Source organism: Gopherus evgoodei, chromosome 2, assembly GCF_007399415.2.
Source record: "Gopherus evgoodei ecotype Sinaloan lineage chromosome 2, rGopEvg1_v1.p, whole genome shotgun sequence".
Classification (NCBI taxonomy): Eukaryota; Metazoa; Chordata; order Testudines; family Testudinidae; genus Gopherus; species Gopherus evgoodei.
Window position 1 is genome coordinate 60,155,052 of NC_044323.1, and position 26,504 is coordinate 60,181,555.

General features: G+C 42.2%; 1 protein-coding gene across 3 annotated transcripts in view; it reads right to left on the bottom strand.

The window, feature by feature from the left end:
• Positions 1–26,504, bottom strand: part of RAPGEF5 (Rap guanine nucleotide exchange factor 5) — a 230,537-nt gene that overhangs the window by 162,701 nt on the left and 41,332 nt on the right. For 2 of the 3 annotated variants that reach the window (XM_030550751.1, XM_030550750.1), the window contains exons 1-4: positions 14,345–14,417; positions 11,042–11,085; positions 9,689–9,810; positions 7,928–8,096 (exon numbers count right to left, since the gene is read on the bottom strand). In XM_030550751.1, the coding sequence (XP_030406611.1) occupies positions 7,928–8,096; positions 9,689–9,707 (188 nt within the window). In that variant the 5' untranslated portion in view covers positions 9,708–9,810; positions 11,042–11,085; positions 14,345–14,417. Of the gene's footprint in view, positions 1–7,927; positions 8,097–9,688; positions 9,811–11,041; positions 11,086–14,344; positions 14,452–14,787; positions 14,839–26,504 lie in introns of those variants that run through there. The other variant, XM_030550749.1, reaches the window with a different exon arrangement.

Here is a 26,504-nt window from a genome sequence, read left to right on the forward strand (position 1 = left end):
ATCCTGTTTAATATATATACCAGCAATCTTCATCATACACCACCGAAGAATTTTCTCTATCCTGATGACACTGCTCAGACTACAGAGGCACGCGATTTACCTACCACAGAACAAATTCCAGGGTTGCCCGGGGGGGGGGGGGGGGGGCGGCGGCAAGTTGGGCAATTTGTCCCAGGCCCCGGGCTCCGCAGGGGCCCCCATGAGAACAGCAAAGGCTCCCTCCCCGGCCCCACCCCACCCCCGCCCCTCTCCCAGAGCCTCAGTGCATCCAGCAGCATCCCCGCACAGCTGAAGTGTGTCTCCGGCAGGGTCTGAGCTCCTCCCCGCTCAGAGCCGCATGCTCAGGGGGCAGGGCTGCGAGCTCCAGGCCGAGCGGAGGGAACTCGGGCCCTGCTGGAGCTCGCAGCCCCGTCCCCTGACCACGCACCTCTGAGTGGGGCAGAGCTCAGGGGCCTCGCTGGAGTCAGGCAGCAGCTGTCGAAGGACGGTCCTGGATGCACTGAGGCTCTGGGTGAGGGGAAAGTCGGGGGTAAGGGGCTGGGACCAGGGGGGTTGGCTAAGGGACAGGAAGTCCCAGGGATAGTAAGGGGACAGAGAGGGGGCAGAGGTTGGGCAGGGCAGTCAGGGGACAGGGAATGGGGGTGGGGTTGGATTGTGAGTGTTCCAGGGCTCTGTCAGGATTCAGCAGGGGGTGGATAGGGGTTGGGGCAGTCAGGGGACAGGGAGAAGGGGTGAGGTCCCAGGGTGGTGGTTGGGGGGGGGTCTCTGGGGGACAGTGAGGGGACAAGGAACAGGATGGGTTGGGGATTCTGAGGGTGGGCAGTCGTGGGGCAGGAAGTGGGTGGGGGGCGGATAGGGGGCAGGGCCAGGCTGTTTGGGAGGCACAGTTTTCCCTACCCTAAAGCTCATTCAATAGTTTGAGGCTTACAGAAGAGCCAAGCTGTTAGCTTTTCCATTAGGGCTACCATCCCTTTCACTTCTCAAATGCCAAAATTATAGTCTATATTTAATTTCAGTGCCATAGGGAGATTCATGTCAGGGGAGGGTAGCTTCATTTAAAATTAGCCCCTGGGGGAGGAATCACATGAGAAGAGCAATATCTTACACCACCTACCTCCTTCCCAACCCTACCAAGGGAGACCCCCTCCCCTGCATTCCCTGAGGCTTCAGAAGGGTTAATTCAGTGGTTCTCAAACTTTTATACTGGTGACCCCTTTCACATGGCAAACCTCTGAGTGCAACCCCCCCCTTAAAATTAAAAACACTTTTTTATATATATTTAACACTATTATAAATGCTGGAGGCAAAGCAGGGTTTGAGATGGAGGCTGACAGCTCGCGACCCCCAGTAATAACCTCATGAGGGGTCCTGACCCCCAGTTTGAGAACCCCTGGGTTAATTGCATTTTAGCACCCTGTGTCCATTCACATGCATGTGCTATTTTGAACATTTCAGTTTTTACAACATAGGCTCATCCCAGATTCTGGAACAAGCTCAAATGCTCAGTTGCAGAGTATGTACATAAGCTGTACCAAAGACAAACCCACAGTAACTGTCTCCAGTTTGTGAGGGACCCCATGGAGCCAGTCTCTAGGAAACATATAAATACATGGAGGTTAAGTCCATTAATGGCTATTAGCCAGGATGGGTAAGGAATGGTGTCCCTAGCCTCTGTTTGTCAAAGGGTGGAAATGGATGGCAGGAGACAGATCATTTGATCATTACCTGTTAGGTTTACTCCCTCTGGGGCACTTGGCATTGGCCATTGTCGGTAGACAGGATACAGGTCTGAATGGACCTTTGGTTTGACCCAGTATGGCTGTTCTTATGTTCTAACCTAAATGAACCCAAAGTTATGGAGACAGATATGAGTCAAGGAAGCCAGAAGATTATCAGAAATCTGGAAAAATCTGACTGGATGGGCTGAGGCATTTGGTCACAAGCTGAGGTGGTTCAAAAGTTTTGGATTTTTTTTAAGCAGAATTTTTTTTTATTGTTTCTTTACACAAGTAAACACAGCAAACAGCAAATATTTGGCCACACATTTCTGAAACCGCAAACCATATTCAGGTTTTGGTAGACTAATTTCAACTTTTCAATTAAAAAAACATAAATTTTGAAGGAAAGCAGACATTGTCCGTGATTTTTTCCTGCTTTTTTAAAAACCCCTAGTTTTCGATCCAGAAAAAGTTTTGAGAACCAGTGATACCTTGTAAAGAAGTTCTCTCAAAACTGGGTTAGTGCCGAGATGCAGAGGTTTATTTTTCCCAGGGCCGCCCGTGGGTGCGGAACAAGTGGGGCAACTTGCGCTGGGCCCCAGAGGGGCCCCCACGAGAATATAGTATTGTATAGTATTGCAATTTTTTTTTTTATGCAAGGGGCCCCTGAAATTGCTTTGCCCAAGTCCCCCTGAATCCTCTGGGCGGCCCTGACAAATTTTAACCCTTGACCTTAAAACCAAAGAATATTCTTTATATTGGTGGCTAAAACCAAACCCTATTCAGATTGTATTAGCATTTCATCTAAACAATTGAAAGTCTACAGCAGAACTGCATGTGGACTTCTGTGTCCAGCAGATAAGAAATGATCCCACCACAAAAGATGTGTGTGACATTAGATCAAACCCTCACATATAACTGGGCCCTGAAAAATATCCACGACAAAATAAAAATACATGCAGAAACTGGCAGGAACAACCTGTGGGAGCTGATGCAAAGACTTCACAGACCTCTTCACTGGCCATAAACTTTACAGACCTCTTCATTACTCTGCCACAGAATGCTGTTCGCCCATCTGAACACACAGTTTCCACACATCACTTGGCAACTCTCAACACCATTATGTGTATCATTACAGGCATAGTAAAAATCAGTGTTACAACTATGGCTTCCCGTATTGGTGCACATCCTCCCACCCCAAATTCATCATGACATGAGAATCCTTTGGGAGTCCCATCATATTTGAGGATACAAGGCTCTCCCAATACATGAAGACCTAAATAATATAGAAGACACTAATTTAAATCCAGAAAACCATTTGGGATTTCAGTTTAAAGGTTTGAAGACTTGGGTGTTCCCCTGAAGATTAATGGCAAGCAAGGTGGAAGGAATGTCCTGAATGAAGACCTCATCAAGGATCCAAATGAAAAACCCAGTGGTTTTTCACTCCCACAGAAAATATGGTCCATTATGAATAACATAGATACATCACACATGAATAACAGATACATCACATGACAGATGTGCCTACTTGCTCCATAACTGAAAACTGACACCTGTTTGTGGAAATGGACTTCAAACTATGGAACATCTTGTCAACCAATGTCCCACACGATCATGTCCTGGTAGTAGCTGATTCTCACCTGAAGCAATTTCTTGCTAGACAGCACATCTAAACACTGCTGTTAAGCTATAAGAAAATGCCATTCTTTTATCTGCATAAGTCTCACATGGGTGGGTAAGGACTCCACAAACTCCAGCCATTCATTTTATTTTAATGTTTTTTTCCTATGGAATTAACATATAGCTCAAGTCTGCATGAGTCAACAAAATGATAGGTAGCATAGTAGCCCACTCCTGAGTTTTGTAGAAAAAATCATTCCTGGTGGAAAGCTATCAATCAATTGAATTACATCAGAGAATGAGTACGGCTACAGCACCAAATTAACCTTTGGAACAAATAGGATGTGGAATACCGAAATTAGTATGAACAACAAACGAAATGAAGCAAGGGAAGGAGAAAGTGTTGATCCATTTACCCTCCCCATCTCTCTTCATCCTTCTCTCTTCTCTGCCCTACTTCCACTCATCCCTCATTCTCTCTTTAGTGAGCTCAGTTTAGTCCAGGGGTTCCCACAACCAAATTTTTGGTGGCCTCATATGTAGTGTGATAATTTTTCTCTGACAATTTTTCCTAAAATACTTAATTAGCTACAGAAAAAACAAATAAATATACACATATATAGGGCCCTACCAAATTCACAGCCATGAAAAATGTATCATAGACCATAAAATCTGGTCTCCTCCCTGTGAAATCTAGGCTTGAGTGTTTTTACCCTAGACTAGACAGATTTCACAGGGTAGACCAGCATTTCTCAAATTGGAGGTCGACTTAAAATGGAGTTGGGGGGTCACAAGATTTTAGGGGAGAAGGTCACAGAATTGCCACCCTTACTCCTGCACTGCCTTCAAAGCTGGGCAGCCGGATAGCGGCAGTTGTTGGCCGGGTGCCCAGCTCTGAAGGCAGCGTCCCACCAGCAAAAGCACAGAAATAAGGATGGCAGAGTACTATACTAGGCCATCCTTACTTCTGCACTACTGCTGACAGCTACTCTGCCTTCAGAGCTGGGCTCCCGGCGAGCAGCAGCCGCTCTCCAGCTGGCCAGCTCTGAAGGCAGCGCCACCACCAGCAGCAGCAGCGCAGAAGTAAGGGTAGAAGTACTGCAACTCCCCCTACAATAACCTTGCAACTCCCAGCCCCAATTCCTTTTTTGGATCAGGACCCCTACATTTACAACCTTAAGAAATTTCAGATTTAAATAGCTGAAATCATGAAATGTATCATTTTTAAAATCCCATGACCATGGAATTGACCAAAATGGACCATAAATTTGGCAGGGCCTATACATGTCCAAATCACTGTACTTTATTTATGTGGGGTTTTATTTTTACAGACTCAATAATAAAAATAATGTACAGTTATCTCTATTTTTTACTAGACTTAGAATAGAAACACAAATAAGGTGCTTTGTATGTTCTTGTCTTTTTCATTGTTGTTTCTTTAGCTTTTTAAGTTGCCTGGTTTTGGGTGGTGGTTTTTTGTTTGTTTTTTTTTAGACTTACTACTTGCAAGTCTGGTTCTGTGAAAAGTGGTATCTGTATGTTTGTTATTATCATTTTTCACAGCAGCAGACTAGCTAGCTATCTAGAAAGTAGTGAAAAGTGATATTAAAAAGCGTTCAAATATCACTTTTCACCGCAGATTTACTCAGTCCGGGCAAGCCACCTGACAAATTAAGCCCTGGATGGGGGACTAGGAGAGGCAACGGGGACCTGGCAGGGGAGGATGGATGAGGGGCCACAGGAGGCAGTGGGGATCAGAGGTGATGGGGGGTGATCCTGAGGCCAGAGCCCTGCAGCCAGGGCCAAAACCTGAGGCTGGAGAATGCAGCAGGGGCAAGCCTGGGGCCATGCAACTGGGGGATGTCAGGGGAGGCAGTGGAATCCAGGAGTGACGAATGAAGGCCGGAGGAGGCATCGGGGCCGAGGTGATAGAGGGGAGCTGAGCTTGGAGCCAGCACCCACCACCACACGACTGGGGGTAGGGGCTGAAGCCCGAAGCCCAGTGGCCAGAGCCCAGCACCCATCACCACGCAGTAGGAGGATGGAGCATGTGGCCAAAGCCAAGCAGCCAGATTCTGTGGCTCCACACCCAGAGCCCAAAGACCTGCGGCCAGTGGACACAGTCTACTGCTGCATGGCTGAAGTCCAGGGTCAGAGGAGATAGTGGGGACCAGGGGCAATGCAGGGGGAGAGGAGGGCCAGAGCCCTCCAGCTGCCACTGAGGGCTCAAGCTGGAAGCCCAAGTCTCGCCACCCTCGGGAGGGTGGGGAATTCACACCAGCTGCTTGTTCCTCTAGCGTAGTGGCTCTAGAGAGAGCAGGGCCCAATCTCTGCTGGTGGCCCCGTGGGAGGGGTCGCTCCTTTGCCTCGCCCTGCCCCCAATCACCATCCAGGAAGCTGTGCCCGCAAGAAAAGTCCCTGGTGGCAGCCTTTGAGAAACGCTGGTTTAGTCAGTCAACTTGAGCAAGGTGGAAGCATTTATTTAAAAAGGATATAGCACATATATAGATAAAGCCTTTCAAAGATCTCAGTCTACATTATTGTTTTTAGAATTATTTTTCATCAAGTCAAGACATGACTTTGGGGTTTATCTAGGATAATCAGTGACTTTGGCCATTGTCCTGCATGGCATGTTATTCCTTTTACAATTATATTTTAGCAAAAAAAGTCTATTACTCACACCAAGCACTGAGAATTTTGAAATTGGAGAAACCTACTTTGTATTTAATATCATACTCTGGAGACCACCACCATGGTTCAAAACTCTCTTCCTTCAGAAAAAACTCAGTGTGACAGGCAAAGCCATACGAGTAAAAGTCTTCAGTGACAATGTTCCCAAAAGAAAACCACAGTCTAAGAATGAGAGCAGGAAAAAGCTGGAGATGTACATTAATAAATAATTGTACAACACAAGATGGGTAACTGCACTAGAAATGACAGTTAATACTGGAACTGCAGACTCTAAAATATTGGCCTTTTCTAGTGTGAAAGTAGAATGAATTAGATTGTAGAAGTAGAATGGATTAAAGAAATGCTGTATGTTCCTTTAAGCAGGAATGAGGAATGTTGAAACAAAGTTGTCAGAAAGAGAAACATTAAGTGGACCCATTGTTCCATACCTTAAAATAATGGTGGGACATTAGATCGGTAAAAGTTAATAAGGAAATAAGACGTGTGTGTCTAGCCCCAGTTCTGTTCTATTCCCTTTGTTATCTTGTTAAGTTCGCGCCCTTTTTATCTGTATAAATAAAGTAGTTTAAGCCTGGCATGGCACTCACACATTATCTGGGTGTATTAGCAGAGCGCTTTGCTAATAAAACAGAATGGTCTGACAAATTGTGAGTCCTGAATCTGACTTTGATACTAGCAACGTTCACGCGAATGGAATGCCTCCTTAGCTAGATCCTACCTGTTATCCAGTCATAACCCTTCCCATCATCCTTCACACAGCCTATGAATTAGAACTATCCGGTGTGTCCTTTTGACTGAGAATCAGAACTTTCCGGTGTGAACAATCATGAATAAATTGCCTGAATTTGAGAAGTACTTAGGACCACAGCTCCCACTGAAATCAAGATGAAGTCCCACTAAGTTTAATGACAAGTAGAGGCACTCAGTGCCTCTAAAAGTCAGGCATTTATTTTAATGCCTAAATATACAGTATATGTATACGTTCAAACGTAGGGACATAAGTTTAAAAGTTTTTTCCTTTCATATGGGCCCTTTACGCTCATTTCTAGTATTTTCTAGAAATTTGCTTTAGTGAAGATCCTATTAAAATCTGAGAAGGAAGGAAAGAAGTTACAGAAAAGAGTTTCTTTTTAAACAGCAAAGAGGACAGTTATAACTCTAAGACTAAGATTTTTGTCATGAAAGTGATGGAATCCTGTAGGGAGCAGTGGTGCAGAGGAGGGGAAGCCCTGCTGGGAGCAGGCTGCACACTCTATCTGCCCCAGCCGGTGCCAGGTCTGCAGCAAGCCCAGCAGCCTGCGTCTTTCCCTTCCTGCCAAACGGAGCGGTGCGGAGCCCGCCCAGCAGGCAGCGCGAGTGCCCAGCTGAAGCCCTGGCCGCCTCCCTTCGTTCTCTCCCCCCTCCACTCCCTCACCCTCCCCCTCCGCTAGTTGGGGCACGTCTGCAGCACAGGGAGTCCCCCTGCATCCTAGCTCCGGCCACGCCGCAGGTTGGTTTGTTTGGTTTTTCCCCCCGCTTTTGCTGCTCCAGCCGTGCCATAGGTGCTTTTTTGGTTTTTTGTTTTTTTTTTTTTTTTGCTTGGGGTGGCAAAAAAGCCAGAGCCAGCCCTGGTGAGAATGAAAACATAAGCACAGAAAAAGTAAAATGACTTGTCCAAGGCCTCAGAACAAGCTAGTGCCAGAGCTAGGACTAGAACCCAGGTCTCCTACTCCCACTCTGGCGTCCTACACATTTGACCACAGTGACTTTCTAGATGCTTAGTTTAGCAAAATCTATTGACACAAGAAATAACACTCAGATGGAAGCTGTTGCATGTATATATAATTTTGTATATAGTCTGTCATTATAATCCAGGCATTTACATTCAGCAAAAAAGTTAAAGAGGAGGCACTTACAGATTGCATATAGCAGCCCTGGGAGAAGTAAGAGGCACTAGCTGTAGTAAGAATTTTACACCATTTTGCCATCCTTCATCTCTTTCGAATTCACAGAAAAGATAAGTACATTCATCAGCTGAGAACTGGTAGAAAACATGAGTGTCTTGAAAATAGAGTTGTCTGTCCACTGTTAGAAAAAATAAAAAGAAACACCTTTTCAAGTTTCTTCTATCAACTTTACTCAATACCATATATACATATTCAGTATAACTTAATGCTTAGTTTGACAACCATCAAGGACAAAATGCTTAAAACTGAACTTTGAAGAAATCAGATACAGTCTGGCTTTAAATTAATTTCATCCAAGTGATGCAGCCAAAAGGAAAAAAAAATCTCAGTAACTGAACATCCAGGTTCCTGGAGTTTAAGGCAATGGAGTCTGGATACTTCAGGAACAGAAAGAGCTCTGCCTTTAAGGTACATAGCTGTCAGAGAGAGGTCTTTCACCCAGCATATTTATGAGCATTGTTCTTCCATTAGCCTCTAGCTCATTTCTTCTGGTGAACACCTTTCTGCAGTATAGCAAGATCAAGAGGAAGAAAAGGATACATGAAAAGAGGAGGAGGGAATGCTTTAGGAACAAAAGGAAAATCTTAAAGGGATCAAATACTTTAAATATTCATTCTCCCTTCACAATGCACGTATTGTAAATTCACTCTTAAAAAAAAAAAAAGGAGGTCAGGCTAGATTCTGTCCCGCATTATGCCACTTCTGCTAGCAAGAGTCAGGACACAGGGCCCTCAGCACCATAATGCCCATCCTGCAGGAGAATGTGATAGCATGATGATTCTTAACTGACACAGGAGGGAATGAACCAAGACCTCCACAGCTGAAAGAATGAGCTGCTACAGCTAATGAGTCAAGGCTTCCTAGCTTGCACTGTAATAGACTCCTATCCTCAGCAAATCTGGCATCGAAGGAAACCTTTAACACATACATTCCCCAGTAGGTTACATAAGCACAAGGTTTCTAAATTCCTCTGTATTTGAAAGGAGCGGGATCAATTCACTAGCACAGATCCAAATAGTCATGGATAGGAAAGGGGCATGCATGGACAAGATGGGCTGGTGGTGCACCGATTCAGTGGCTATGGTGTCTTGGATGCAATGTGAAGCTGTCTTCCTATAGAAAAATCCCTGATGTGGCTACTGATATCAACATCAACACCTGTGTCCCAGACTTCTGGGCCCAACTCTGCCCTAGCTTAATCTGCAGTCAGTGGGGCAACACAGCGCAAGGAAGGGTGAATTTGGCCCAACATGGTTATCAATGAGTAGAAAATATCCCTTCATCTACTGTGCTGTATTCTCTAGGCATGGAAAAGAAAAAAAAAACAAACACACTAGTTACTAAAGAAGACACCTGATGAACCAGTGATTTATAGTGACAAAGCAACTGCTGACTTTTTGAAAACAATGCAAAGCACCTGAAGAAAAAAATAGGTTGACAGACATGCACATGATCTGCAAACAGGTAATTGCATTTCCAAAAGCAGAAGAGAGAAAACTGCATCTGAACGAGTTCCAATATCTTGTATTTATTAAGTGAAACATCACAAGGATAAGTTTATACCATATTAATATTAAAGGACATTACCTCCGAATTAAAAACAAAAATCATTCCATGTTTTTCTTTTTCCTCCTCTGTCCCAAACATAAATTTCATTCTATGTACAAATGCCTTACAGACCATGGTAGGACTTGTTTCCATAACACTGACCTGATAACACAATTCCCATATCCAGTAAGAGCTGCCATACACCAACTGCTGTAGATCTGCACTTAACAAAAGGACAGTGCTCCAATAGCCAGTCTACCAGTTCTGATCCAACACAGCTTCTCCTAAGAAAAGGCAGGACATTTATTTAAAATTCATATTATATTCCACAACATGAGTGTTCGACTATATATAAAATCAGTCATAAGGTGTACTGCATAACATTGTGCAGCAGGTATTAACTGGGCATGCAAATGTATCTATTTATCTCATGGGATGATGAACATCTGATGTCCATAGATACCTGCCTGTAACTTGGAGGCTTCCCAATTGGGACATAAAGCAATATTATTTATTCCCCAAAAACAATCTGAAGTACCTGTAAATTGTTGTAATGCAAACAAAGGGTCTGCTCATCTTAACAGACAAGGATGTCACATGACGATTAAAAATTATATTTCACCTCAACAGTGGCTACGTGAGATATAGCTATGTAGATTATATTGTGTATGTATACATAATATTTTTTATAAATGAATGTTAAAGTAGGAATAGCCAGCTCAAACCATATTAACAGTTGAAGTTATTTGAACCTTCAGCCTCATGCTTAAAATTCTTCAAATACAGATGTAAGCAGTAGAGCTAAGCATTATATAAATGGTCCTGACTTGGGACTGGGGGTCAGCCTTTTTATTAGGATTTTCTTTGTGTCACTGCATTACTAGCAAGCAATAACCTCCCTTTTAAATTCAACAAAAATAAATAGAATCTGCATTTCATTTTTAAACACATAGAAACCTGCGATTTTTGCATAACCAAAAATAGGAAGAACACTTGCACTGTAGCATGATGTGGTTGGAGAGTCTTCATTTCACTATCAAGATATCCTGTAGATTACACTTAGAATCACTATGTAAACAAACTAGGGCGGTTGTTTAATTGCAATTAACTCTCGCAAATTAACTAAAAAAATTAACTGTGATTAAAAAAATTGATCGCAATTAATTGCACTGTTAAACAATATAATACCAATTGAAATGTATTAAATATTTTTGGATGCTTTTCTATACTTTCAAATATATTGATTTCTATTACAACACAGAATACAAAGTGTACAATACTCACTTCATTTTTATTACAAATATTTGCACTGTAAAAATGACAAAGTATTTTTCAATTCACCTTATACAAGTACTGTAGCGCAATCTCTATTGTAAGTGTAACTTACATACGTGGATTTTATTTTTGTTACAGAACTGCACTCAAAAACAAAACAACGTAAAACTTTAGAGCCTACAAGTTCACTCAGTCCTACTTCTTGTTCAGCCAATTGCTAAAAGAAACAAGTTTCTTTACCTTTACGGGAGATACCGCTGCCTGCTTCTTATTTACAATGTCACCTGAAAGTGAGAAGAGGCATTCATATGCCACTTTTGTAGCTGGCATTGCAAGGTATTTAAGTGTCAGATACGCTAAACATTTGTATGCCCCTTTATGCATCAGCCACCATTCCAAAGGACACACTTCCATGCTGATGAGGTTCGTTTAAAGCAATATTTTTTCAGATTAAATTTGTGACTGAACTCCATGGGGGAGAATTGTAGGTCTATTGTTCGGTTTTACCTGCATTCTGCCATATATTTTATGTTATAACAGTCTCAGATAATGACCCAGCACATGTTGTTTGATTTACAAACACTGTCACTGCATATTTGACAAAATGCAAAGAAGGTACCAATGTGAGATTTCTAAAAAACAGCTACAACACTCGACCCAAGGTTTAAGAATCTGAAGTGCATTCCAAAATCTGAGAGGAATGAGGTGTGGAGCTTGCTTTCTGAAGTCTTAAAAAAGCAACATTTCGATGCGGAAACTACAGAACCCGAACCTGAGATCTGCCATACCACTCTGTCGCTAGAAGGGAACACCGATAATGGCAGCGGCTGTAAAAGAGACCCAGTTTCGGCATACCTGTGGGTAAGATAAGCATGCATGCAAAATGCAAACAGTGCAACAAAAATGCAAAGCCTGGTTGCCCAAATGAAACAACATCACAAAAAGTGTTTCTTCTCAGGAGGAAGCTGCGCTGAAGATGATGAAAGGAACATGTCTGAACATGCAGGATCTTCAGGTTGGTAAACTTTTTTATTTCATACTATTTTCTTAAGGACTGCCTGTCTTCTTTGTGGACTATTTTTGAATTCTCATGTTTGAGCAAAAAATATAATTGTTACTCTATGGTACTGTTAGTTTAGATGCAGTTGTGATAAAAAATAAATAGCTGAAAGAGGCAGATCTTCCTTTTACAATTTCACTTTTAAAGTAGTACTGAGTGTCAGTGAATGCAATGAGTAATACTAAATGAGCAGTCCGGTAATAATTAAATAATTGCATCAACTTATTTTGTTTAGGAGAATCCATCCTCAACATACAGGATTCTGAAGACTATCCGCCTTCAAGGTCACACTCATTTTCTATAGTGTTTCAGTCACACAATATATGTCACAGTCGCGGTAGATTACCTTTAGCAAAAAGGAAAAAAATCTCCATCATCCAGAAAGAAACCATAGGATCAGTTTGTGATAAGAACCAGCAGATTACAAAAAGAGGTAACTGATGAAAAAATTGCCTGGTTTGTTTATGCAACAAACTCTCCTTTCCATATGATTGAGAACCCATGCTTCATTAACATGGTTCAGTCACTAAGACAAGGATACAGTCCACCCAACAGGGCAGATGTCGCAGGCAGACTGCTGGATAAAGTGTATGAAAGAGAAATTGAGCAGTATGCAGAAGGTCTAGAGGGTGAAATTGTTAACCTGAGTCTTGATGGATGGAGCAATGTCCACAATGATCCTGTTGTATGTGCTTGTGCGACAACAGAAGAAGGGAATCTCTTCCTTACAGAAACAACTGATACATCAAGAAACGCACACACAAAAAAGTAGCAGTAAAAGCTATAACAAACTGTGGGGAAAAAAAAATCAAACGTCTAGTACACAGCTTGGTCACAGACAATGCTGCAAATGTATCCAAGATGAGAAGAAATTATTTAGAAGAGCGTCCCAAGCTAACAACATATGGTTGCAGTGCTCGTTTGATGCACCTACTAGCCAAAGACCTCAGTGTTCCAGAAATAAAGGCTAATGTTGCAAAATATTTCCATAACAACCACTTTGCAGCAGATGCTCTGAAAAAAGTGGGAGGAACCAAGCTAACTCTACCACAAGACGTGTGATGGAACTCAGTAGCGGACTGTTTTGAGCACTATATCAAGAACTGGCCTAATATATTGACAGTTTGTGAACAAAATCATGAAAAAAACAGATGGCACTGTCACAGCCAAAGTTCTCAACATTGGGCTTAAAAGAAATGTTGAATATACGTTGAGTACCCGAAAGTCATACCAGTGAACTGGTGGAAGTCACTTAAGCACTCTGATTCTCCACTTTACACTTTTAGAGAGAGGTAAGGGATTAACTCTGTGTACATGAATTTGCAGAGGGACAATAGGGTTGAGATCAGTTATTTCTCACTTTTATGTATTATTTAGTTATTTATTTAAAACATTTTTGCTGTTAACAAGCATGTTATCTCTGGAGACACAAATCCACAGTTTGAGAACTACATAACTAAGCATCTCTGATGGTATCTTGTAGACCACGGATAGAAACTTTTTGGCCAGAGGGCCACATCAGGGTTGTGCAACTGTATGGAGAGCCGGGTACAGAAGGCTGTGCCTCCCCAAACAGCCTGGCCCCCTGCCCCCATCCACCCCCTCCCACTTCCTGCCCCCGATTGCCCCCCTCAAAACCCCCAACCCATCCAACCCCCCTGCTCCCTGTCCCGACTGCCCCGACCCCTATCCACACCCCTGTCCCCTGACCACCCCCTCCCAGGACCCCCCACTCCTAACTTGCCCCTGGGATCCCCCCCCCACTCCTTGTCCCCTGACTGCCCTCCCAACCCCTATCCATATCCCCACCCCCGACAGAGCTCCCGGGACTCCCACTCCCAACCCTGTCTGTTCCCCATCCCCTGACCAACTCCCCAAAACCTCCACCCCATTCAACCACCATCTCCTCTGACTGTCCCCTCCCCCCTCCCCCCCACTTCCTTACCAGCAGCAGGAGCTCGCAGCCATGACACCCGGCCAGAGCTAGCTGCACTCCCCATGCTGCCCAGTGGGAGTGGTGAACCAGAGCACAGCCCGCGCAGCGGCATGGCTGCGGGAAAGGGACACAGCAGGGGAGGGGGCAGGGACTAGGCTCCCCAGCTGGGAGCTCAGGGGCCAGGCAGATGCTCCCGCAGGCCAGATGTGGCCCGCAGACCACAGTTTGCCTACATCTGTTCTAGACTGAGCCCCACTGGGTAGATAGAAAGATTAACCTAAATCTATACACAAGCTTCTGGAACCCCATAAAATTGGGTCCCTAATCCTTGAACTATTAGAACTCATTTACAAAACTTTTCTTAAACATTACATGAATATATTGTCTCATACTATAGATTTAGAACTTATAATCCCTATTCCATGATGAGATATCTTTGAGCTATAATGTATCTATCTTTAGATCGGATTTTTTCTTTAAATCATTTATTTTTATCCACCCCGCATAAAAATAATGTCGGTTAATTAGAACAAATTAACTTTGTTACCTGCAAATTCCTGTAAGGTACACTCTGTCTTTAATCAGGTCAGAAGCTTGAACTGTAAAAATATTCCTGAGAGCTCTCCCAGCACATGAAGAACTCTCTCCATAAATCTAAAATGAAAAGAGAAATTGCTTGTTTAAGTGTTCTAACTTTCTGTATCTAGATAAATACACAAAAAGCTACTGAATTAAGTTAAACTGGTATTAATGTGATTAAAACTGGTGGGATGTAAGTCTACATCTGGGTTTACACCACAGTAGTTAAATAGATCTATCTATATTGGTAAAAGTTTTCCAATGTAGACAAGCCAAAAATTGTACAAGTGGCTCTAATCGCAGGCTATATTCATAAATTACTCAAGCCAGGATTAAGCAAATGAAACAAAACAAATATTTCTTCCTTCAAGTCTTTCAGAATGTGGAATTAAAATGAAGTTTTACCAATACCTTACTTGAAGGGTTTTCCAGATATGGATTTGAAATTCGTCTGGACAAATTCTGTAAGATAGAAGGATAAAGTCATTATCTGTAACCAAAAATAGGAGTAAGAGAAAGGTAGGTCATTTATTTATTGAAACGTAGGTTAAAATCATTTATAAAAGTCACCAGAGGTATCCTGTGTGGCCTCATTCTAGTCCTTTGTGCACATTTGTTCACACCACAAAGACTAATAGGTTCAGTATTTTTCAAATGATCTGAAAAGGGGAGATGAGCAATGAGGTAGCACAACGCAGAGGATACAAAATTATTTAGGTTATTCAGGACCAGAGCAGATTGTGATTAACTTCAAAAGAGACCTAAACTAATTAGGTGAATGGAAAACATGAAGGCAAATGAAGTTCATTGTCGATATATGCATAGTAATGAACATTGGAGGTTTCAGAGTAGCAGCCGTGTTAGTTTGTATCCACAAGAAGAACAGGAGTACTTGTGGCACTTTAGAGGCTAACAAATTTATTTGAGCATAAGCTTTCGTGGGTTACAGCCCACTTCTTTGGATGCATTGGTGGGAAAATTTTAAACTCCTCATATTGCTAAACTGACTATCCACCTAGTAAAGGAACCTGGGTGTCACTGTAGACAGCTCAATGAAGACCTCCTCTTCAATGTGCAGCTGTGGTCAGAGAAGCAACAAGATATCAGGAGGCATGAGGAATGAGATGGTGAATAGTGAGATAACGCTTTATGTAAATCAATAGTGTCCCCTCATCTGGAGCACAGTGTGCAGTACTGGTCACCCCATCTCAAAGAGGATATTGCAGAGTTTAGAGAAGGGCAATAAGAAACTCATACATGAGGAGAGATTGAAAAGACTGAGATTACTTGCCTTAGAAAGGAGATGATTAAGAGTGATATAATGAAAGTATATAAAACAAATGGATGGTATAGAGAAGAGAGAACAGATGTTCCCAGTCTATCCCAGGAAACAAACAAACCAACCAACCAACCAACCACCACACACACCAAGATGACATTCAGTGGCCTGAAAAGATGGAAAATTCAAAAATCGGTAAAAGCAAATATTTTTCACTAAATGCATAATTAAACTGTGGAACTCATTGCCACAAGAAGATGTGTAGACCAAGAAATTAGCAAGATTCAAAAGTGATTGGATGTTTATAGGAAATAAAATATATCTAGAGTTAACAAATAATAATAATTTTGGAAGGAATATTTAACGTAATACTTCAGGGCTTAACCCACTCTAACTAATAGCGATCAGAAGACCAGATGTGAGGGGGCAGATTATTCCAAATCTGCCTGCTGTGAGATTCTTACATCTGACTCTGGAGCACCTAACTATGGACACTGCCAGACAAGATACTGGACTAGAGGTCTATTGATCTTATCTAGTATGGCAATTTCTGTGTTTCTATAAGTGGAACACCACACAATTCAGCTTAGTATACAAATACTGCCTAAAAGAATCCTAGAACTAGAATAGCAGCAGCTTTGCAGGTCAGGATCAAGGTGTGCTGGCAGAACAATATAAGTATTGCATTGCTCATGTTAGTCCAAGTTCTAGGCAGCATTATTAATTCCTTACTTTAAGGATGGCCCAATTTGCATACAAGATATTTTAATAAAAAAAAAGTCTCGTGAAAACATTGGAATAATTATTTAACTCATTTCAGAAACAACTAACTTGTTATCTATTTAATAGAACTCAACATACAACAAACAACAAGAAGATAATACTTCTTACATTTTCAAAGCTCATTACAAATGTTACTGTGGTTCTATGCTCCTTATGTGACAGAAGGAAGCTCAGTATGGGAACAAACAAAATGAGGCTAAATCTATTTTCCTTTCCCTCAGATCCAAAAAAATAGATCGTAACACCACCACTTACTCTTTCTAATATGCATGTTATTAGCATGTGGTAATGCTTCACTTGATTTGTTCTCAAATCCTTCATTGTGTATTTATCACTTCAATAGCTACAAACCTCACCTTATTGCAGCTGCATATTCCAGGCTGTAAGTTGATATTTTCCCCCGTATTCCAAAGTTAACAGTGATCATAATATTATTTGTCAGTTAGCTAGTAAATTAGAGTACATAAGATGGCTAATTCCTTTCATTCCAAGGAAAATTCAACCCAAGACAAGGACAATGTTCCACTGAGGCAAGTCTACACTACAAAATAAGTTACATCAACATACAGCCACCACGGTACTTGAACCAGTTTTACATGTCCACGCTACACTCCTGGTGTCAGCAGTGCATGTTCTCACCAGGAGTGCTTGCACCAATTTAACTGTCAATATGGGGCATTTTGGGACAGTTTCTGAAAGGCAGCAACTGTTGATGTAAGCAACACAGTGTCTACACTGACACTATGTTGACCTAACTACATCGACTCTCGTGGAGGTAGAGTGATTAAGTTGGTGTAGTGGGCAAGTAACGTCGGTGGGAGCAACATGTTAGCGTGGACGCTTACAGAGTTAGGTCGATGTAAGCTGCCTAACACTGACCTAACTCTGTAGTGTAGACCAGGCCTGAGATTGTGGGGTGAGATGGGGAGGAAAGTCTTTTCAGTTTCTGACTGAAAAAAATTCGAACAATGGAAGCCCCCAAAGAGATAAACAACAAGATCAATGCACCCTTTGGATGCCTTGGACACAACACCTTCCCAGTCAGTACCACCTTCTTTCAGGGCTGGAATCCACCTCAATCTGCCTTTGCCCACTTGATTGGTTTAAATTATCTCTGCATTATCAAAACAATTATAAGTAGAGTTGGCATCCCTATGATTAACTCATGTAACAGTTTCCATGTTAAAACAAAAACAACAAAACAAAAGGAAATTTTTTTAAAAACTTCTCACCCTCCAATGCTTGCAGGTGGAAACTGTAAACAAGCAAGGGGGTACCCTTGGGATGATGGAGATGCATTTTGCTGGTCCCATTAAATGTTGTGCAGCTACTGCTGAGTTTTATGCAGGTAAAATTGGCATTTCCCCATGTACAGCCTGTCCTGAACATATTAATTCTGTCAACAAGTCAAACATAAAAAAAATGAAAACTCTGAAGCCTTATGCTCACACCTGCCTTGGTGCCTCAATTCAGCATACAACACTGGGAAGCAGGTGGAGCAGAGACTCAGCCCAACTCAGCTGATGTTGAAGCAGCTGTAGCAGAAAAGGCAGGGCCAGACCAGGCTATATCTCTACCTCTCAAACCAGCACACAGCCTCAACAATGCATCTCTCCCATTCACCTTTTTCCTAAAAACAAAAAACTAAAAGAAAAACACTGCAAAGACAAAATTATGTAGGTTGCAAAAGTCAAACCCCTGAAAGTTAGGAAATCCCAGACAGTGTTGTGTAATGAACAAGGCCTCAAAATTATGAGATATTGCTATTTAAGAACTGCCCAGACATCAAGGCTTTTAAAAGGTATGAGAATAAAAAACTTAAAATCTAACAGCAAGATTTCTTCAGACTTTCCAAAGAGTCGGAGGAAACTCAATTTCTGCAGCGTTTCACAAGTGTGTACTGTTGGTGAAACCAAAGATACTTCCCTTTTCTCACTGTTCGTGAATTAATTTTAAAAACATATCAAACACTGGGATATGTTGCCAAATACAGTTGTGGGAAAACAGGGAACCCACGTGAATCAATGATATACAAAAGGGAGGAATATTGTAAACTTTAATGACGGGATTTACCTCATGGACAATCCTGCTAAGGAAAGAAGTGTTCATATTGATTTATTTTAATTTAGTGAGAAAATGAAGGCGGCAAATATTTACAGTCAAGCATGTTTATGCTACCAAGGTAGTGTAATTTACTGCTGCTTTCAGCACAAGTGTAAGAAAACTGACTGAAACAAAATAGTGCATTTCTAAGAACACAAGGAATAAGCAGAAATGTAACTATAGTGAGGCAGAATGGCATCCCTCTGAGCCTGCACTCTCCCTGGTGGGTGGAGCGAAGCCAGCCCTGCCCCCAGCGCTGGAAGCACAGGGGAGAGACAGGAAGTGTAAGATGTGGGCCCTTCAGGTCAGTTGGTCCAGAGCCAGCAAAGGAGGCAAATGTCTCTAGCCCACTGCAGGACTCTGGACAAGACCCCCTTGCCATGCAGCATGCTGCCCCTGGAGGAGAAAGAGTGGGAAGAGTTGCTGGGACTGCTGTCTTCCACTTACCCCCAAAGAGACTGAGGGCCTGCAGACTATGGAGCCACAACCATGGACTGTGGGAGGAGGCAGCCCAGGGGAACCAGACATTAGTCAGGTTGTGCTGTCACAATTCAAGTCAGCATATTTCAGAAGGATCCCCGCTGACCCCCGCCACTGTTAGGGCCCTAGCCCTCTGGCCTGGTGGAGTAGTGTGGGACTGGGTCCCCCTGCCGCCAACCCCAACCCCGGGGTGGCATCCTACTTATCCTAGGCCAAATGGCCTGCGCCTTGTTTGCAGCTTGCCCCAGCCAGAAGGCTGCAAGCCCCTAAACTGTTTGTTGTCTGCCTTAGCCAGGAGGATAGGCTAAAGACTTGCCAATTACCTACTGCTGTGCCCAGCTTAGAGGGCTCGAGCTCAGATTATCACTGCTGTCTGCCTGAACCAGAAGGCTCAGGCTAAAGATTGCTTGTTGCTCTGCCCTGCCCTGCCCATCTTTCATTCCACTTAAGTTTGTAGTGTCAGCTCCTAGTGTGAACAATAACTGAGCTGAAATCTGGCAGCTGAACAAAGGTCTAGTGATAAGTAACATGCAGACTGTCTCTTGGGTGATGACCCAAATCAGTCAATTAACTACTTCCTGAAACTGATACCCAATTAGAAGGAAATATACATGCTTACATATGTGCTTTAAAGATTGTGACAAAGTTACAACTTGTGTCTTTGTTTGAAAACAGGACTGTTGTAAAGTGAACAAGTTAACATCATGGCTTGAATAGGAACTGGGAGTGGCTAGCTCACTATAAAAGCAATTTTCCCTTTCTTGGTATTGACACTTCCTCCTCGACTATTTGGAGTAGACCACATCCACCCTGATGAATTGGCCTTGTCAATACTGGTTCTCCACTTGTAAGGTAACTCCTGTGATGGGCTGGATCACAGAAACCCCCTTGGGGCTGCCAATGGATGTGCCAAAACTACTTCTGCCCCTGCTTTCCCTGCCAGCTTGGGACTCCAGCACCCTGTTTTGTTGAGCCACACATGCCAGTCTGCTGCAACACAGGCTCAGAGTCTGAACCATGTCCTCTAACATGTCCAACTCCCAATGGGGTCCAAACCCCAAATAAATCTGTTTTACCCTGTATAAAGCTTTTGCAGGGTAAACTCAAATTGTTCGCCCTCTAGAACACAGAGAGAGATATGCACAGCTGTTTCCCTGCCCCCCAGGTATTAATACATACTCTGGGTTAATTAATTAGTAAAAAGTGATTTTATTAAATACAGAAAATAAGATTTAAGTGGTTCCAAGTAGTAACAGACAGAATAAAGTGAATTATCAAGCAAAATAAAATAGACACACAAGTCTATGTCTAATAGAATAATAAAACTGAATACAGAGAAAACCCCACCCTCAAAGGTGTTCCAGTAAGCTTCCTTTTACAGACTAGTCTCCTTCTAGTCTGGGTCCAGCAATCACTCACACCCCCTGTAGTTACTATCCTTTGTTCCAGTTTCTCTCAGGTATCCTTGGGGGTGGATAGGCTCTCTCGAGCCAGCTGAAGACAAAATGGAGGGGTCTCCCAGGGATTTAAATAGACTCTCTCATGGGTGGAGACTACCTCCTCCCTCCTATGCAAAGTCCAGCTCCAAGATGGTGTTTTGGAGTCACATGTCCATGGGCATGACTCAGTTTTTACAGGCAGCAGCCATTGTTTACATGCTACTCTGAACATCCTCAGGTAGACTTCTTACGTGGATTGGAGGCTTCCAAGAGTCACTGTCCTTTAAGTGTTTCTTGATTAGGCACTTAATTTGCCCATTCCATTCTCAAGAAGCTGACCAAATGCTTTACTAAGTCTACTTAGAAATCAAGAAAGTACACAGCCAATATTCATAACTTTGCATAGAAATAGGATGAAAAGATTCAGTAGATAATAACTTTTACAGAAATATGCTGCATGGCATATATAGCATAAAACATATTCCAGTTATGTCATATATATACACATTCATAAGCATATTTCTATGAAGCCTTATGAGGTACATCACCACAACTTCCTTCTCTTCATGTGCCAATACATATTTATGCCTGTATCTATTTTTCATTCCATACATCTGAAGTGGGTATTTTTTTTTAAACCCACAAAAGATTATGTCCAAATAAATCTGTTAGTCTTTAAGGTGTCACCAGACTCCTCGTTATTTTTGTTGTTAACTAAGATTGTGAAATGCTGTTTACCAAAGTTAATAGTTCCATACTGCCTTGCATGTTCCAGGTGTATACAGACCTAAAACAAGACCAAGTATGCAAGCCTCTTGAACTGCACTTAGGTCTATAAAATCTATCATAAATGTAGCAGCATGTTAAATAGTTAGGAGCATTAATCAGATTCTCAGGTTAATAAAATTTGTGGCAAAGTAGGCTGAAAGGGTTGACTACTGTAGATCCATTAGGAAAATGACTCTGGTGAATTGCCATACAAGTAATTGACCAAAATCTCTTATTCCTTTGCTCTGTTTTCCACCTGTGTTAACACCAGAGTTAAGAACTGATTGGCACAAGTGAGGCTTTATTCCGAGGGGCTCAGTCAAAAATCTAAGGAGAGTTACTGTCCCACAATAGCGATCGCTTTTAAATGTTATTTTTTGTTATGGTTGTGTTACTTGATTCTGAATCTCAGCTTTCCATTTAAAAACAAAAGCTTTGGCATTTCTAGTGAGAAAAACTTTAAAATATTACCTGAATGCCCTTTAAAGGCAAGCAAAAAAGGCAATTAATTTATTTTTAACTATCATGGTGTTTTGGGGAGACCTGATTCCTGATTTTTGAATGTCTGAGTTAGCAATACTAATGCTCGTATTTGATTTCCCCTTCCCACAGGACCTCAGCCTCATTCAGTGCACAGTATGGACAGTGCTAATGGAATGAATTGCAATTGTGTAGTGAGCAAGGCTGATATCTACAGGACTGCTGCCTCATTTAATCTAGACGCTGGAAGGTGTGCAGAGAACAAGATGAATGCCTGAAGACAAAAGATTACCTTTTAGATAAGGCAATTAAAGGTCATCTAGCAGAACTGAGTTCCTTGGCTCTGCCACAGACTTTCTACCACAGAATTTTGGCAGGTGGCCACTAGTTGTGCATTCCTCATTGTCTGAGTGTCCAGTATGAGAAAACTCTGGTCCAATTTCCAGAAGTGTGGAGAATTTGCAACTGCAACAGATATCAGTGGGATTCTCAGCACCTCTGACAGAAAGGCAGTGAGGCCAGAAGGAATCAACACAAGGTTAAGCATCAGAGAGTCCAGAGTTCTAATTCGGAATGTGAGACATCTGGCAAGCCACTTCGACTGTGTCTCAGTCTCCCTCTTTGTAAAATTGGGATAACAATACTCTTATCTTCTCAGCTACCCTACCAGATAATGTTTATGAAGCACTCGGACTCTGGTGATGACCACCACAGCAAACAAAGGAAATGCATAATTCTATATTCAAAGCTAAGTTTAGATGTGCCATAAGCAAGGTGTTGGCTGTTGGGCCATGCATTGAATCATGAGAATAAAAAGTATTTAAAAGCTGTCTTGTTCTCTGAGTGCTGCCTGTCCTGTTAGGATGCGGGTCCTGTGGGAAAAACAGTATAAGTTTGTGCAATTAAAGACCTAATTCTGGTGTTTCCTAATTTTTATTTTATATTATATATATCAGCATAAGTTTCATTTTTGCAAGTCTACTTTAAGAAAGTCACTTTTTTTTTTAATGTATGCAATAGTTAAATACAAGTAGTATGGTTGTCAGTACTGGATCCAGGAGAGAAAAAAAAGAGTCAACCCAGACATGTCCCCTACCTTTTGCCAAAAAGAAAACAAATCCCTTTTAAAGCTCCAAACCATGCAAGGTTTAGCCCAAAATGGAGAATAAATAGAGGGTATTTCAGGGAGGTATTTTAAGATTACAAAGGGTATAGGAAACATGGAAAGTCCCTTGTTTTCATGCTGGTGTTAAAAGCACAGGAAAAATGTGATTAAATTACCTGACAGTAATTTTAAACAAACAGAAGAAATACTTCTTTATGCAACATGTAGTCAGCTTCTGGAATTCACTGCCAGAGGAGATCAGAGAGTCTTACTGAAGCTGGATTTTTAAGAGAGTTGGCTAGCTTGATGACTAATAAAAATGAGCCAGATTCTCAACTAGTATACATCAGCACCGCTCGACTGAAGACAGTGGAGCAATGCCAGTTTACACCAACTGAGGGTCTGGGCCATTATTTTTACATGTATAACTACATATAAAAAGGTAAGAATATTTTGTTTCAGAGCTCAATTTGATTGCTGAAGAAGGAGTTGGGAAGAAATTCCCGTCACAGGTATACAGTACTGCTCAACAAGCAAGGTGAATTATGAGGGGATTTGGGTATTCCTTTGAATCAGCAAGTATTACAGTGGAGTCGCATCTTATGCAGGACTAGATTCTAAAGTCAGCGCATAAGGTGAAAATCGTGTATAGTCACAATTACCCTTGAAAATCCATTAAATCACCCATAAAGTACAGTTTATGGTACATAGTTTTGAGTATACAACCCTGTACAGTAATATGTATAAATGTATAATGTATGTAGTAATATACAGTATATAAAAGTACATATGCAAAATATAATTTTTAATTACGGGGGTCGTCAGGGCTCGATATCAATCCAAGAGACGGAGGTGACAGAGGGCGAGTTGTAGACGAAGCGGTTCGCCCTGGTTCAGCTCGAGAAGTTGATGGCGTAGGCTCATCAGCTGGTGGTTGTTTTTCCTTGAAAACCATGGTGATCGGCAACTGTCGCTGTTGTCTCTTGAACGGCTCAAACATTTCTTGATACAGTCTCAAATCATCAGTAATATGACGTGTGATTTTGAGGCTTCGTTCCATTGAGGGATTGTATTCAGAAATTAAATCATTCAAGTGTTCCGCTGCTTGGAACACTTCAGCAAATTTATGAAGATTCCTACTTGCTGGCTCTTCCTGTTCGGTGGCATCATCATTGTCTTCTGTCCATAATTTTATCATCAGTTCCTCAAACTTTTCATTAGTCAATGTTTCTCTATGGCTCTCAATTACATTCTTCAATTTCTTCCTCAAAGATGTCAACAAAGCCAAATCACCACCCATTTGCCTGACCACCTGAACAATGTATTTCACTTTTGTCAATGGCCGGGAAACCCTTAAAATCATTCACACATTCTTTCCATAGGTTTCACCAACATGCATTGACTGTTTCAGGCTTGATTGCATCCATTTCCTGTTTAATGTAAGTGATGTAATCAGAGCAATGTCGAAGGACTTCCAACACTCCATCACATTAAGATTGGGATCAGTGTCCAAAGCGCTACGTATCTGTGAGAACGTAAGCCTCGAGTACGTGGCCTTGAAACAGCGAATCATGCCTTGGTCGAGAGGTTGGAGGTGGTATTGGGAGTGGGGGGAGAAAGACGACTTCAATGTCGTTATGTGCAAACCAAAGTGCCGCAGGGTGGCCAGAAGCATTGTCTACAATCAGCAAACACTTTAAAGTCAAGTCCTTTCTCTTCAAGGTACCTCCGGAATGAAACATTTGTGGAACCAATCCAGAAATAATGCTGCCATCACCCAAGCCTTTTTATTCGATTGCCTGAACACAGGCAGGAGATTTTTGTTCTTGCCCTTTAGGCCATGGGCATTTGCAGCCCTGCAGAGCAAGCCCAGCTTTATTAAATGACCAGCCACATTGCCACAAAACACAGTCAACATGGTCTTTAGTTGCTTTGAAGCCAGGGGCTTATCTTTCTGATTTCGAAATGTAAGTGCAGTTGGGCATTTTTTTCCAGAAGAGCCCAGTTTCGTCAGCATTAAAATCTTGTTCCAGAAGATAACCCTTTTCTTCTATGATTTTCTTTAATTGTTTGGGGTAGGCTTTTGCTGCCTCTTCATTGGCAGATGCACCTTCACAGTAGTCTGCATGTTTCTGACGTTGAAGTGGTTCCTAAAACTGTTAAGCCAACCTTGGCTGGTTTTGAACTCCTTCTCATCAGAAGGCTGTCACTCTTCAAGCAGGGGGTTGAACAGCACATAGAGGCTAAGAGCCTTTTCTCACAACACATTGCCATCGATAGGGACACATTTAGGGTTCATGTCTTCCAGCCATAAACATAATGCCTTTTCAGTCTTCACTTATCACGCACCTGGCTCATCACCTTAGCAGTTATTGGAGCATTTAATGCCATGGCTTGACGAATTTCTCTCTGAAATCTTGAGGGCACGAATGCTAGATTCATTGCAGCCATATTTATGCACCACGCTGGAGATCGACATACCATCTCTCAGTAAGTCCAACACAGCCAGTTTTAACTCCAGCGTTGTAACAGATCGCTGTTTCTTTGGTCGAGCACCAAATGAAGTAGTTGGTTTAGGGGCCATGTTGTACAAAAAATATGCATTTATAACACTATAATCACACTCAGCACAGCGAGATGCTCACGCTATGATAGGCACACGGGAACTGAGACTGACTGAGGGAACAGCAGATTCACATCTCCCATCTCACACTCACTCCCAGGCATATGCTCATTGAGTGGAATGGTGGGTGGAATCGCCCGCACTATTTATAAGTATCTTATTTTTCTTTTTTTTTTTGCCGAGCGTGTATAGTTGAATTCGTGTAAGTTAAATTTGCGTATGATGCGACTCACCTGTATACCATCATAGGTTGCAGGGTACTAGACTTGATAAGAGTGATGGTTTGATCCACTACGGTAATTCTCATGTAACTGCTGGAAAAGTTGCAGAGATATATTAACGGATCCTGCTCCATATTTTGATTCAACTGAGCTGCATAATTTGGAGCTGAACCAAAATATGTATGTATTTAGACATGGGGTTTTGGTTTGGCCCCATCTCTAGGCAGGAGCCATTTGTCTTTTCACATTAGCTATGTCTATTCTAGCTCTTTTTTCCCCACTGAAAGCTATTCCACCATGGCTAACACCAGTGCAGCTCCACTGGTGGTAATCCGAGTTGGGAAAATAACTCTATTTGTTAGCAAGACAAGGTGGGTGAGGTAATATCTTTTATTGGACCAACTTCTCTTTGTGAGAGAGACAAGCTTTTGAGTCACACAGAGTTCTTCAGATTTGGAAGAAAAAAAAATCAGTTTAGGTCAAACCAAGACAGAAAACTCTGAAAAATTTCAACAAATCAAGCCTCCTGATTCGGGTCAAATAAAACAGGTTTCACTTGACCCGCAAATGGACTTTTTTTTCCCCAGACATTTCTAGATGGCTAGATTCAAAGTGACTATCTACTGTCTTTGGGCCAGAGAGAACGAGAATGACTCCATAACCTGGTTGTTAGGGCATCTGGTATGTGGGAGATCCAAGGTCAGTCCCTGCTCCAATGACAATTTATTTATGAAAAGTGGAACAGCTTCTGCAGGAGACACTGAAGCCTCGTTTACACTGGCAGCAGCACATAGGATAGAGGAACTACAAGTGCAATTAAATGCCACAGTGAACAGCATGCTGTGTC